The 12,826-nt window shown below is 48.1% G+C and overlaps 1 protein-coding gene across 1 annotated transcript in view; it reads right to left on the bottom strand.

Annotated features, from left to right (window-relative positions):
• Window positions 1-3,921: 3,921 nt before the first annotated feature.
• LOC121270498 (gastrula zinc finger protein XlCGF8.2DB-like) overlaps window positions 3,922-12,826 on the bottom strand; it is a 21,270-nt gene continuing 12,365 nt past the window's right edge. The window contains exon 2 of the mRNA XM_041175827.1: window positions 3,922-5,633. Coding sequence (XP_041031761.1) covers window positions 4,091-5,257 — 1,167 coding nt within the window. The 5' untranslated portion in view covers window positions 5,258-5,633 and the 3' untranslated portion in view covers window positions 3,922-4,090. The remainder of the gene's footprint in view (window positions 5,634-12,826) is intronic.

Here is a 12,826-nt window from a genome sequence, read left to right as displayed (position 1 = left end):
TCTTTCTCCAGTACATCGATGATTACTTCGGTGCTGCTTCATGCTCTCGTCTGGACCTGGAAAAAATTATCAATTTTGTTTCCAATTTCCACCCCTCCATCATTTTTACATGGTCCATCTCTGACACTTCCCTTCTCTTCCATGACCTCTCTGTCTCAATTTCTGGTGATGGTCTGTCCACTAATATTCATTACAAGCCCACCGACTCCCACAGCTACCTCGACTACAGCTCCTCACACCCTGCTTCCTGTAAGGACTCCATCCCATTCTCTCGATTCCTTCGCCTCCATCGCAGCTGTTCCAATTATGCCACTTTCCAAAACGGCACTTCTGACATGTCTTCCTTCTTCCTTAACTGAGGTTTTGCACCCACTGTTGTTGACAGGGCCCTCAACTGTGTCCGACCCATCTCCCGCGCCTCTGCTCGCACACCTTCCTCTCCCTCTCAGAACCATGATAGGGTCCCCCTTGTCCTCACTTTTCACCCCACCAGCCACCGCATTCAAAGGATCATCCTCCGCCATTTCCGCCAACTCCAGTATGATGCCACCACCAAACACATCTTCCCTCCACCAGCCACCCCCCCCCCACCCCCGGCGGCATTCCGCAAGGATCGTTCCCTCTAGGACACCCTGGTCCATGCTTCCATTAACCCCAACACCTCATCTCCCTCCCACAGTACCTTCCCATGCAACCACAGAAGGTACAACACCTGCCCCTTTACCTCCTCCATCCTCACCGTCCAAGGGCCTCCTTTCAGGTGAAGCAGCGCTTCACTTGCACTTCCCTCAATTTGGTCTACTGCATTTGCTGCTCCCAATGCTGTCTCCTCGACATTGGAGAGACCAAACGCAGACTAGGTGACCGCTTTGTGGAACACCTTCGGTCTGTCTGCAAGCATGACCCACTTAGTTTAATTTTATTCATTGTTTTATCCCCACCTTTTATCCTATTTTCAATCTTTTGTCGCACCACCATCCCTCCCCCACCCCACCCCCACAAGGACCATCTGTCACATGTTCATGTTGTTCTTTCCAGAGAGCTTATCCTTGAGCTGCCATTATCGCATTCTGCTTTCTGATCTTAATGCCAGCATCAGCACTTCCTTTAGCCAGTATCACTATCATTAACACCCCTTTGTCCTTTTGTCCATGACATCTCTGGCAATCTCTCCTCTGCCTCCACCTATCACTCGCTTTCTATTCACAGAATCATTGATTGATGACAGCGCAGGAAGCCCATTCGGCCCATCGCATTTCCACCGGCTCTCTGCAATGAGCACCTCACCTAGGGTACCATTCCCCTGCCTTCTCCCCGTAACCCTGCCCCTTCTTCCTTTTCAGACAACTGTCTAATTCCCTGTGGAACCTGCCTCCGCCACACTCTCGGGCAGCGCTTTCCAAACCTGAACCACTCACTGTGTTGAAACCCTTTTCCTTGTGGCGCTTTTGCTTCTTTAACCAACAACTTTAAATCTGTGCCCTCCCATTCTTGATCCTTTCAGAAGTGGGAACTCTTTCTCCCTGTCTACTCCATACAGACCCCACGTGATCTTCAATACCCCTGTCAAACCTCCTCCCAACCTTCCTTTCCCTAAGGAAAACAGTCCCGACTTCTCCAAATTATTTTCACGACTAAAGTTCCTCATCCCAGAAACCATTCCCATGAATCCTTCTTGCACCCTGTCTAATGCCTTCACGTCCTTCCTAAGGTGCGGCGCCCAGAACTGGACACAATGCTCCAGCTGAGGCCGAACTAGTGTTTTATACAAAGTGCAACATAACCTCCTCGCTCTCGTCCTCTGTGTCCCGATTAATAAATCCTCGGAAACTGACGGGACACTGGGATTGTGGATCATTCCACCACCATTCGGGCCCAAGTCCCGGTTTATCTTCGAATCTGGGGAAGTGAGTTGAGACTCTGCTAACGTTGAGACTGCAAAATACGATTGATCAAGTTTCAACTCCTATCATCTGCATCATGTGATAATTGTTAGTTCAACCTGACAATTCTCAGTTTGTCACAGATCAATAATACGATTCAGCAGATGCGTGTAGCCCCTGCGAGCTTGCTTTTTTAAATTCTTTCATGCTGGCAAGGCCAGCATTTATCGCCCACCCCTAATTGCACTTTAAACCGAGAGGCTCACTAGACCAATTCAGAGGGCAGTTAGAAACATAGAAACTAGGAGCAGAAGTAGGCCATTCGGCCCTTCGAGCCTGCTCCACCATTCAGTGTGATCATGGCTGATCATCCAACTCAATAGCCTGCTCCTGCTTTCTCCCCATACCCTTTGATCCCTTTTGCCCCAACAGCTATATCTAACTTCTTGAAAACATACAATGTTTTGGTCTCAACTACTTTCTGTGGTGGTGAATTTCACAAGCTCACCATTCTCTAGGTGAAGAAATTGCTCCTCATCTCAGTCCTAAATGATCTACCCCATGTCCTCAGACTGTGACCCCCTGGTTCTGGACTCCCCTACCATTGGGAACATGCTTCCTGCATCTACCCTATCTCGTCCTCTTAGAATTTTATAGGTTTGTTAGAATTTAATAGGTTTTATAGTTAAGAATCAATCACATTGCTGTGGGCCTGGAGTCATTTGCAGGCCAGACCAGGTAAGGAGGCAGATTTCCTTCCCTAAAGGACATCAGTGTTGGGCTTTTACACCAATTGATGATAGCTTCATGTGCACCAATACTGAGATTAGCTTTCAATTCCAGAGTTTGTTAATTGAATTTAAATTCCATCAGCTTTCGCGGTGCCCAGCATATTTGCCTGGGCCTCAGGACTAATCCAGTGACATGACCACTTCACTACCGACTCCCCTTGGACAATAACCTTGTCAAGTCTTTTCTGTCAATCTTGTGCAGAAGATCTAGTGCAGATAGAAGGACTTGGTCTGCAAGCTAGAACCCATAGGAAAGAGATTGGAATATTTTTGTGTCACAGGACGACAAAGGTTGCATCCTTAATATTGAAGGGTACATGACATTCAAGAAGAATCGGGAGCTAGGTGAAGGTGGAGGTGTAGCACTGTTAATCAAAGAGGGCATTGGTGCAATAGTTAGAGATGACCTTGGTTCAGGAGATCAGGATGTAGAATCGGTCTGGGTGGAGATGAGGAATAGTAGGGGGAAATAGTCATTGGTGGGAGTGGTCAACAGGCCCCCTAACAGTAGCCACAGAGTAAGACAAAGTATTCTAGAGCAAATATTGTGTGTTTGTGATAAAGGGATGGCAATAAACATGGGTGATTTTAATCTACATATTAACTAAGAAAATTAGATTGGCAGGACTAGTCTGGATGAGTTCTTTCTTACAGCAGCATGTTCTGCCACCAACCAGAGAGCAGGTTATATTAGACTTGGTATTGTGTAATGTGACAGGATTAATTAATGACCTCCAAGTAAAGGCACCCCTAGGTAGCAGCGACCACAATATAATTGAATTTTACATCCAGTTTGAAAGCAAGAAGAATGGGTCTAAGACTAGTATCTTAAACTTAAATAAGGACAACTATGTGGGGATGAAAGCCAAGCTAGCTGAAGTGAACTGGGAACCTAGGCTAGAGGATTTATTTTTGTTAGAAAGTGACAATGCCAAGGCCGTACCTTGTTTCTTCCTTGGTAGGGACGTAACCCGTGTCCACATATCCACTTCATTCTTCCACTGGTTGTATGGCTCAAGCTCCGAGAACATTGACGGGTAATCAGACCCTGATGTTTCCCAATTTCTTCCAGCCATTTCTCACAAAAGCTACTCAGGTTGTAAGTTGCTGTCTGAAATTTTATATTCCTTTAGTTTTCAACTTCACCATGAAGCAAGCGTTTTCTGTTACCATGTTATATTCTTGACAGCCTTATGGTGAAGGGAGAAACTGGAGCCAATCTTTACTTGGTATAGATTTATTCACATAGTGAAACTTTGCAGGTATATACCTCCTAACCCTATCCACATAATATCAGTAAGCTTCTCTTTGTACACTCAAGTAATCATCCAATCAATGCCCTCCATCTGTATATGCATAAATTCAATTGGTACAATGAACACCCACAGTGAGAGCGTCTAAAAGGTCAGTATGAACTCACTGGTGTGTCTGTAGGTTAGATGACTGATTGAAACCTTTCCCACATTCAGAGCTGGTGAATGGCCTCGCCTCAGTGTGAACTCGCCGGTGTCTCAGCAGGTTGGATGAATCGGCAAATCCCTTCCCACACACGGGGCAGGTGAACGGCCTCTCCCCAGTGTGAACTCGCTGGTGTGTCAGCAAGTGGGATAACTGAGCGAATCCTTTCCCACACTCAGAGCAGGCGAACGGCCTCTCCCCAGTGTGACTGCGTCGGTGTGTCAGCAGACCTGATGTGTCACTGAATCCCTTCCCGCATTCGGGGCAGGTGAACGGACTCTCTCCAGTGTGAACCCGCTGGTGTCTCAGCAGGTGGTATAACTGAGCGAATCTTTTCCCACACTCAGAGCAGGCGAACGGCCTCTCCCCAGTGTGAGCACGTCGGTGTTTCAGCAGACTGGATGAGTCAGTGAATCCTTTCCCACACACGGAGCAGGTGAACGGCCTCTCTCCGGTGTGAGCTCGCTGGTGGGCCAGCAGGGTGGATAAATGCATGAACCCCTTCCCACACTCAGAGCAGGTAAACGATCTCTCTCCAGTGTGAAATCGCTGATGTGTCAGCAGGTTAGACAACTGAGTGAATCTCTTCCCACACGTGGAGCAGGTGAACGGCCTCTCCCCAGTGTGAACTCGCTGGTGTCTCAGCAGGTGGGATGACTGAGTGAATCCCTTCCCGCACTCGGAGCAGGTGAACGGCCTCTCCCCAGTGTGAGTGCGTCTGTGTCTCAGCAGACCGGATGACTCAGTGAATCCCTTCCCGCACACGGAGCAGGTGAATGGCCTCTCCCCGGTGTGAACCCGCTGGTGCGCCAGCAGGTTGGATGACTGGGTGAATCCCTTCCCACATTCAGAGCAGGTGAACGGCCTCTCCCCGGTGTGAGCGCATTGGTGTCTCAGCAGACTGGATGACTCGGTGAATCCCTTCCCACACGCAGAGCAGGTGAACGGCCTCTCCCCGGTGTGAACCCGCTGGTGTGTCAGCAGCGTGGATGAATCTTTGAATCCCTTCCCGCACTCAAAGCAGGCGAACGGCCTCTCCCCGGTGTGGCTGCGTCGGTGAATCTCCAGCTCAGATGGGGCTTTGAATCCCTTCCCGCAGTCCCCGCACTTCCAGTTTTTCTGCATGGTGGTGCGGGCGTCCTTGTGTTCCTCCAGGTTGGGGACGATCAGTTGAAGCCTCGTCCTCGCACAGGACACGTGTACGGTCCCTCCCCGCCGTGAAGGGTGCGTTGTTTTGTTCAGGCTGTGTAACTGGTTAAGGTTCTTTCCACAGTCCGTGCACTGAAACACTCTCACTCGGGTGTGTGTGTGTGAGTCTCGGTGCTTTTCCAGTCACGCTGATGTTTAGAGCCTTTTGAAGCAGACAGAACAGACACACAGCTCTCTCCCTACATTCAAAGGCCGATGATGTTCGGGTCCCGATGAATCGAGCGGCGCTGTCCGATTTCGATATGGTGCTTGGTTTGTGTTTCCTGTCTGCAAATCCTTCCAGTGTAATATCCTGTCAAAAGGATTGTACGAAAGCAATCACTGTCAGGCCAGATGGAACTTAAAAAGAGACCAACACCTCTCCTGGTTTGAGTTTGCTATGTGGAAATCCACCCCCCCCTCCCCACCCCACCTTCTAACCCCCTGTAAAAGAAGTTTCCAAAACCCACCCGTCAGTCCAGGACAGAAATTCACAACATTCTCTCCTCCTGCTGACAAGGACAGGGATAACCGCGCATGCGCTCTGATGCACTTTGACCCCACTCAAGATGGCGGCCGTTAGCCCGGGCCTGTCACTGGATGAAGCCGAACCGTCACAGCTGAAGGCCCGCTTTGTGCACACACAGGAGCCGGTGCCTTCCCCGTTCCGAGTCTTGAGGCCTACACAAGCTGTGATTGAAGCCTCCCATCCACCGGCCACCTGGAAGTTCCCCTCCCAGCCACTCATCATCCTGACTTGGAAATATATCGGCCGTTCCTTCACTGTCGCTGGGGCAAAATCCTGGGAACTCCCTCCCTAACAGCGCGGTGGGTGCACCTACACCACAGGGACTGCAACGGTTCAAGAAGGCAGCTCATCACCACCTTCTCTAGGGATTGTCAATAAATGCCGGCCCATACAGTGAAGGTCACATACCGTGAATTAATTAAATAAAACTTACTGAGTGAATGTGTATCAATGTAACACAGATAGACACAGCTGGTGTCATAGTTCAGTGAGATCTGATCACTTACTGAGTGAGTGAGTCTGTATCATTGTAACTCAGATAGACAAGGCTTGTGTCAAAGTTCAGTGAGATCTGATCACTTACTGAGTGAGTGAGTCTGTATCATTGTAACTCAGATAGACAAGGCTTGTGTCAAAGTTCAGTGAGATCTGATCACTGAAATGGAAAATAATGAAATTTTTGAAACTTTTTTTTCCAAAAATGAAATTCCATACATCACTGACATCACCATACATATCGGAGCCACACATTTATTGATCTGTGATCACAGAATCATACCTTACAGATAATGTCCCAGACAGCACCATCACCATCCCTGGGTGTGTCCTGTCCCACCGGCAGGACATGCCCAGCAGACGTGGTGGCACAGTGGTCTACAGTCGGGAGGGAGATGCCCTGGGAGTCCTCAACATCAACTCTGGACCCCATGAGGTCTCATGGCATCGGGTCAAACCATGGGCAAGCAAACCTCCTGCTGGTTACCTCGTACCGCCCTCCCTCAGCTGATGAATCAGTGCTCCTCCATGTTCAACACCACTTGGAGGAAGCACTGAAGGTGGCAAGGGCGCAGAATGTGCTCTGGGTAGGGGACTTCAATGAGCATCACCGAGAGTGGCTCGGCGGCACCACCACTGACCAAGCTGGCCGAATCCTAAAGGACGTAGCTGCTGGACTGGGTCTACGGCAGGTAGTGAGGGAACCAACAAGGGGGGAAAAACCATACTTGACCTCGTCCTCACTGACCTGCCTGCCGCAGATGCATCTGTCCAAGGCATTATCGGTAGGAGTGACCACTGCACAGTCGTTGTGGCAATGCGGGATGGGCTATAGATGCTGGCCCAGCCAGCGAAGCCCACATCCCATGAAAGAATATTTTAAAAAAAAGCTCACAGCACAGAAGGAGACTATTAGGCCCATCGTGCCTGTGCTAGCTTTTTGAATGAGCTACTTCATTAGTCCCGCTGTCCTGCCCTGTCCCCGCGAGTCCTGCAAACTAATCCCCTTCCAGTATTTCCCCAGTTCCCTTTGTTGAATCTGCTTCCACCAGCCTTTCAGGCAGTGCATTCCGGATCACAACACCTCACTGTGTAAAGATTTCTCTTCCTGATTTCCCCTCTGGCATTTATGTCAATCACTTTCGATCTGTGTCCTCTGGTTAACAACCCCATCGTCAATGGAAACAGTTCCTCTTCATTTCCTCGATGTAAACTGCTCATGATCTTGTCTAGGCTCAGGTGAAGGAAAGATCCTGAACAGTCCCATTGTTCTGCTCTGTGGAACCATGTACGGAAATGCTTAAATCCAATAAAATTAACCCGGTAACAACAATGACCAGCTGCCTAATGACAACAGGCCTGATTCGAAATGAGATCATGCTCATTCGAGGGTTAGAAGTGGGTTTCAAGAACCACCCTGCACTTGCAAGTCGGCCTCTACTTGAGTAGAGGAGGTACTGAGTGATCCCTGGGGCAGGATTTTGCAAAATCTCTTGTCGATTCAGGAACCTGAGCAAGATTCACACTTCTACCTGGGATAGACGCCCAACTTAGGTGGTGAAAGTCACTGGTGTATTTCGTAAGTTTTTCTTTTAAGTAAACATTGATGCTATTTGCCATTTCAGAATCCTGTCTTGCCTGATGGTTAAGTCTCTTTCGAACAAAAGCATTTTCGGGGATAATTTGGAACTAAGTGATTAGCCGCGTGCAACCAAATTAAACTGAGTCTAAATTTTAATTATCACAGAATCACACAGTGCAGAAGAGGCCCTTCGGCCCATCGAGTCTGCACCGACACGTGAGAAACACTTGACCTACCTACCTAACCCCATTTACCAGCACTCGGCCCGTAGCCTTGAATGTTATGACGTGCCGAGTGCTCATCCAGGTGCTTTTTAAAGGATGTGAGGCAACCCACCTCCACCACCCTCCCAGGCAGCGCATTCCAGACCGTCACCACCCTCTGCGTAAAAACATATTTCCTCACATCCTCCCTAAACCTTCTGCCCCTCACCTTGAACTTGTGTCCCCTTTGTGACTGACCCCTCAACGAAGGGGAACAGCTGCTCCCTATCCACCCTATCCATGCCCCTCATAATCTTGTACACCTCGATCAGGTCGCCCCTCAGTCTTCTCTGCTCCAATGAAAACAACCCAAGTCTATCCAACCTGTCTTCATAACTTAAATGTTTCATCCCAGGCAACATCCTGGTGAATCTCCTCTGCACCCTCTCCAGTGCAATCACATCCTTCCTATAATGTGGCGACCAGAACTGCACACAGTACTCCAGCTGTGGCCTCACCAAGGTTCAATACAGCTCCAACATGACCTCCCTACTTTTGTAATCTATGCCTCGATTGATAAAAGCGAGTGTCCCATATGTCTTTTTCACCAACCCACGAACATGCCCCTCTGCCTTCAGAGATCTATGGACACACACACCAAGGTCCCTTTGTTCCTCAGAACTTCCTAGTGTCATGCCGTTCATTGAATACTCCCTTGTCAAATTACTCCTTCCAAAGTGTATCACCTCACTTTTCAGGATTAAATTCCATCTGCCACTTATCTGCCCATTTGACCAACCTGCCTATATCTTCCTGTAGCCTACGACACTCAACCTCACTGTTAACCACCCGGCCAATCTTTGTGTCATCCGCAAACTTACTAACTCTACCTCCCACATAGTCATCTATGTTGTTTATATAAATGACAAATAATAGGGGACCAAGCACAGGTCCCTGTGGTATGCCCTTGGACACTGGCTTCCAGTGATGTGTGTGTATATCTATATATATATATATATATATATATAGTTGCTTATATAGATAGTACACACTTGAGAATTGCTGAAAAAAGACATCTTGTCAAAGTTTTTCATCTTGCACTCATCAGAACAATTGCAAGAATACCAATATCAGGGGAAGCAACAACTTTATACTGTATGACAAGAGAGTACTGATTAGTTGGCAAGTGGACCCTGATTGGTAAAGACGTTGCCATGGAGAATGCACGAGTTAATGGTGACTGGCAGTTAACTGCCGAGCATTGTTTGAAATTCAAACCAGGCAGCATGACTTTGATTGGTCAAGAGGAGTGAACCAGCGAATGGCTATCACTTATTTTGTTTAGCTGAAGCAGGCGCAATGTGTGTACATGTTCTTTCTATCTGCAAAGAACAGGGCCCCGTGTATTAATATATGTAGCCTCCAGTACACAGAAATGTGCCACACTGTACGCCTGACAACCTTAAACTGGTTGTCAGCGAAATTTCTAGCATGCCGAGGATCATTTAGCAAATGTTGTCCAATCGCGGAATCGCATCTAATGTTGGACAATTATGTTTTGAGTTTTGCAACGTAGGACCTTGAAGGCGCAAGAAAGATGGTACCAGAACTGAGCGTCTTAAAGCGAAAAGAGAGATTGAACAGGCTGAGGATACTTTCTCCAGAAAAGCCAAGACTGAGGGCTGACCTGATAGAGGACTCTAGGATTACGAATGGGTGGTACAGCCGGTACAGGATAGAAATTCGGACAACTCTAGTTGCCATCTAGTTGCCTCTTCCTCTCAAACTATAAATCTCTGACCCCTACGCACTCCCCCTCCCTATTGATTGTCACACTCATTTATCCTGCTCTCCTCCTCCTCCAGTTTTCCCCCAATTCTCCTCCCCTGAAGGTGCTGACTCTCAGGTTCAGTTTCACACTCAACTCTTTCCCTCCCCAATATGTCGCCCAGATGTCTAAGTCTTTACACTCGAAGTTGACAAAGTGTTTCGCCAAGGGGGAGGTGCGGGGGTGGGGGGGGGTTCACTATTGAACCCTTGATGGTCAATAAAGCTAAGCAGCTTTTGAGAATGCTGAGGTTAGGGCACAAGTACAGAAAAGGCCGACTGCCCACTGCTTTGTAACCAAGAAAACGAGGTCGGCACACTGTTCCCCACCCCTAAACACACACATACTCTCTCTGAGAGAGAGAGAGAGAGAGAGAGAGAGAGAGACAGAGAGAGGCCTTCAGGCCAAGGGTGCACGACAGTCTTAAAGGGAGCTCTCGCCAGTCATTGCCTACAGGGAGTCTGGGGTTACTGGGGGAGAGAGAGAGAGAGCGAGAAAAAAAAGCTTGTCCAGGACAGGCCCGAGCTGGACGTTGACAGTGGACAGTGCTCCAGACCGGGAACTCTGCTCACTCGAGCTCAGAGACGCTGAACCCCAGCTGACATCGTAGAGTTGAGTCGACTCCATAGGGTGAGGCTGAGATTCTTCTGATTGTCAGAATCGGCTCAGAGAAATGCTGGGCCATTGAGGTTTTATTTACTGGAGCACTGCTTTAAGATTCTTGAACGGACTTGTTAATCCAAACTGAAATGTTTTGGGCTTTGGAAGAGGAGAATCTTCCGAATAACATTTTAATTGAAGAGTCAAAGAAGCAGAAAAAACAGTTTTATGGTTAAGTTATGGTGTGTTATTGTTGAATACGTCATTAAAGATATGTTAGGGGGAAATTAGAAATACTAAAAGAGAATACAGTAAGAATTTACTGAAAAACCCCTAAAATCTCCAGGCAGACATGGTTGCTAAGCATATTAAGAGCTTAAGATTACCAGATGAGCATTGCACCGTCTTGAGAGTCAGACTGGAGATAAAAGTATGACATAAATTAGATTAAATGTACTCCCCTCTCACAGGGAAGGGGCAGATGGTTTTAGCTTAGATGTGGGAAGATGAACAATGGGAAAAGAAGGGGCTTTGATGAATCACAGAATCACACCGTGCAGAAGAGGCCCTTCGGCCCATCGAGTCTGCACCGACACGTGAGAAACACCTGACCTACCTACCTAATCCCACTTACCAGCACTCGGCCCATAGCCTTGAATGTTATGACCTGCCAAGTGCTCATCCAGGTACTTTTTAAAAGGATGCGAGGCAACCTGCCTTCATCACCCTCCCAGGCAGTGCATTCCAGACCATCACCACCCTCTGGGTAAAAAGGTTTTTCCTCACATCCCCCTAAACCTCCTGCCCCTCACCTTGAACTTATGTGCCCTCGTGACTGACCCTTCAACTAAGGGGAGCGGCTGCTCCCTATCCACCCTGTCCATGCCCCTCATAATCTTGTACACCTCGATCAGGTCGCCCCTCAGTCTTCTCTGCTCCAATGAAAACAACCCAAGTCTATCCAACCTCTATTCATAAATTAAATGTTTCATCCCAGGCAACATCCTGGTGAATCTCCTCTGCACCCCCTCCAGTGTAATCACATCCTTCCTATAATGTGGCGAACAGAACTGCACACAGTGCTCCAGCTGTGGCCTCACCAAGGTTCTATACAACTCCAACATGACCTCCCTACTTTTGTAATCTATGCCTCGACTGATAAAGGCAAGTGTCCCATATGCCTTTTTCACCACCCCACTAACATGCCCCTCCGCCTTCAGAGATCTATGGACACACATGCCAAGGACACTTTGTTCCTCAGACATTCCTAGTGTCATGCCGTTCATTGAATACTTCCTTGTCAAATTACTCCTTCAATGAAATAGTCTTGAGTGGTAAGAACCAAGGGCTTTGTTGTACGTGTTTTAATTTTGATTGGATAATATAATTATGTATACAACCTTTAGAATAATTGGTTAGCAAAATCACATGTTTATATATTCAATAGGATAGAGTTAGTATGGGACCGGTGTGTCGGTTACCGATTGGATGTATTCAAGTGTACTCAAATGTATTATGATAAGAAAAAGTACAAAAGTAATGAAATGTAATCAATCTAGGAGCTGGGTCTTCATTCTTAGGAATGATTGCAGCTCCCTTGCATATGCTTGAATAAAACCGGTTATCAGGAAGCCTGAGTCTCTGTGGTCGTTGCGGGATCGGAGAGCGTAACATCTCCTCTTCAGATATCTTAATGGCCTGAATTTTTCGGGCGGTGGGCAGGCTCGGCGGGAGCAGTCGCGGAGCTGATCACCGCCCTCAATCGGCTCCGTGCCGCCATTTTACGCAGGATGGTACTCAGGGGTCCCACGTGGATAGGCACTTAGCAGGTCATAACATTCAAGGCTATGGGCCGAGCGCTGGTCAATGGGATTAGGTAGGTAGGTAGGTCAGGTGTTTCTCACCTGTTGGTGCAGACTCGATGGGCCGAAGGGCCTCTTCTGCACCCTGTGATTCTGTGAAGGCCCACCCAGTGTAATATGCGAGCAGTAGCGCTCAGTGCGACCTGTGCTGGTGGGAGACAGGGGATGGGGGGGGTGTGTGGAGGAGAGAGAGTCGGGGCCAGCGTGAAAGAGCACTTCAATCTCCCTGAGGCATGGGAGATTGAATCGAAAGTGAAATAATTAAATAAATGGTGTTAACAATTTATTTAAACATGTCCCCTCATGCAGCTGTGTCTCGTGAGAGGGGACATGTTTTGATATTTAGGAAACCTCGTCCCGCTCGTGGATGAAGTTTCCTAAAAAAAAAACACCAAGTCCTTCAGGTT

This window comes from Carcharodon carcharias, chromosome 27 (genome assembly GCF_017639515.1).
Source record: "Carcharodon carcharias isolate sCarCar2 chromosome 27, sCarCar2.pri, whole genome shotgun sequence".
NCBI lineage: Eukaryota > Metazoa > Chordata > Chondrichthyes > Lamniformes > Lamnidae > Carcharodon > Carcharodon carcharias.
The sequence above is the reverse complement of the archived record's forward strand: the minus strand, read 5'-3'. Positions and strand labels throughout refer to the sequence as shown.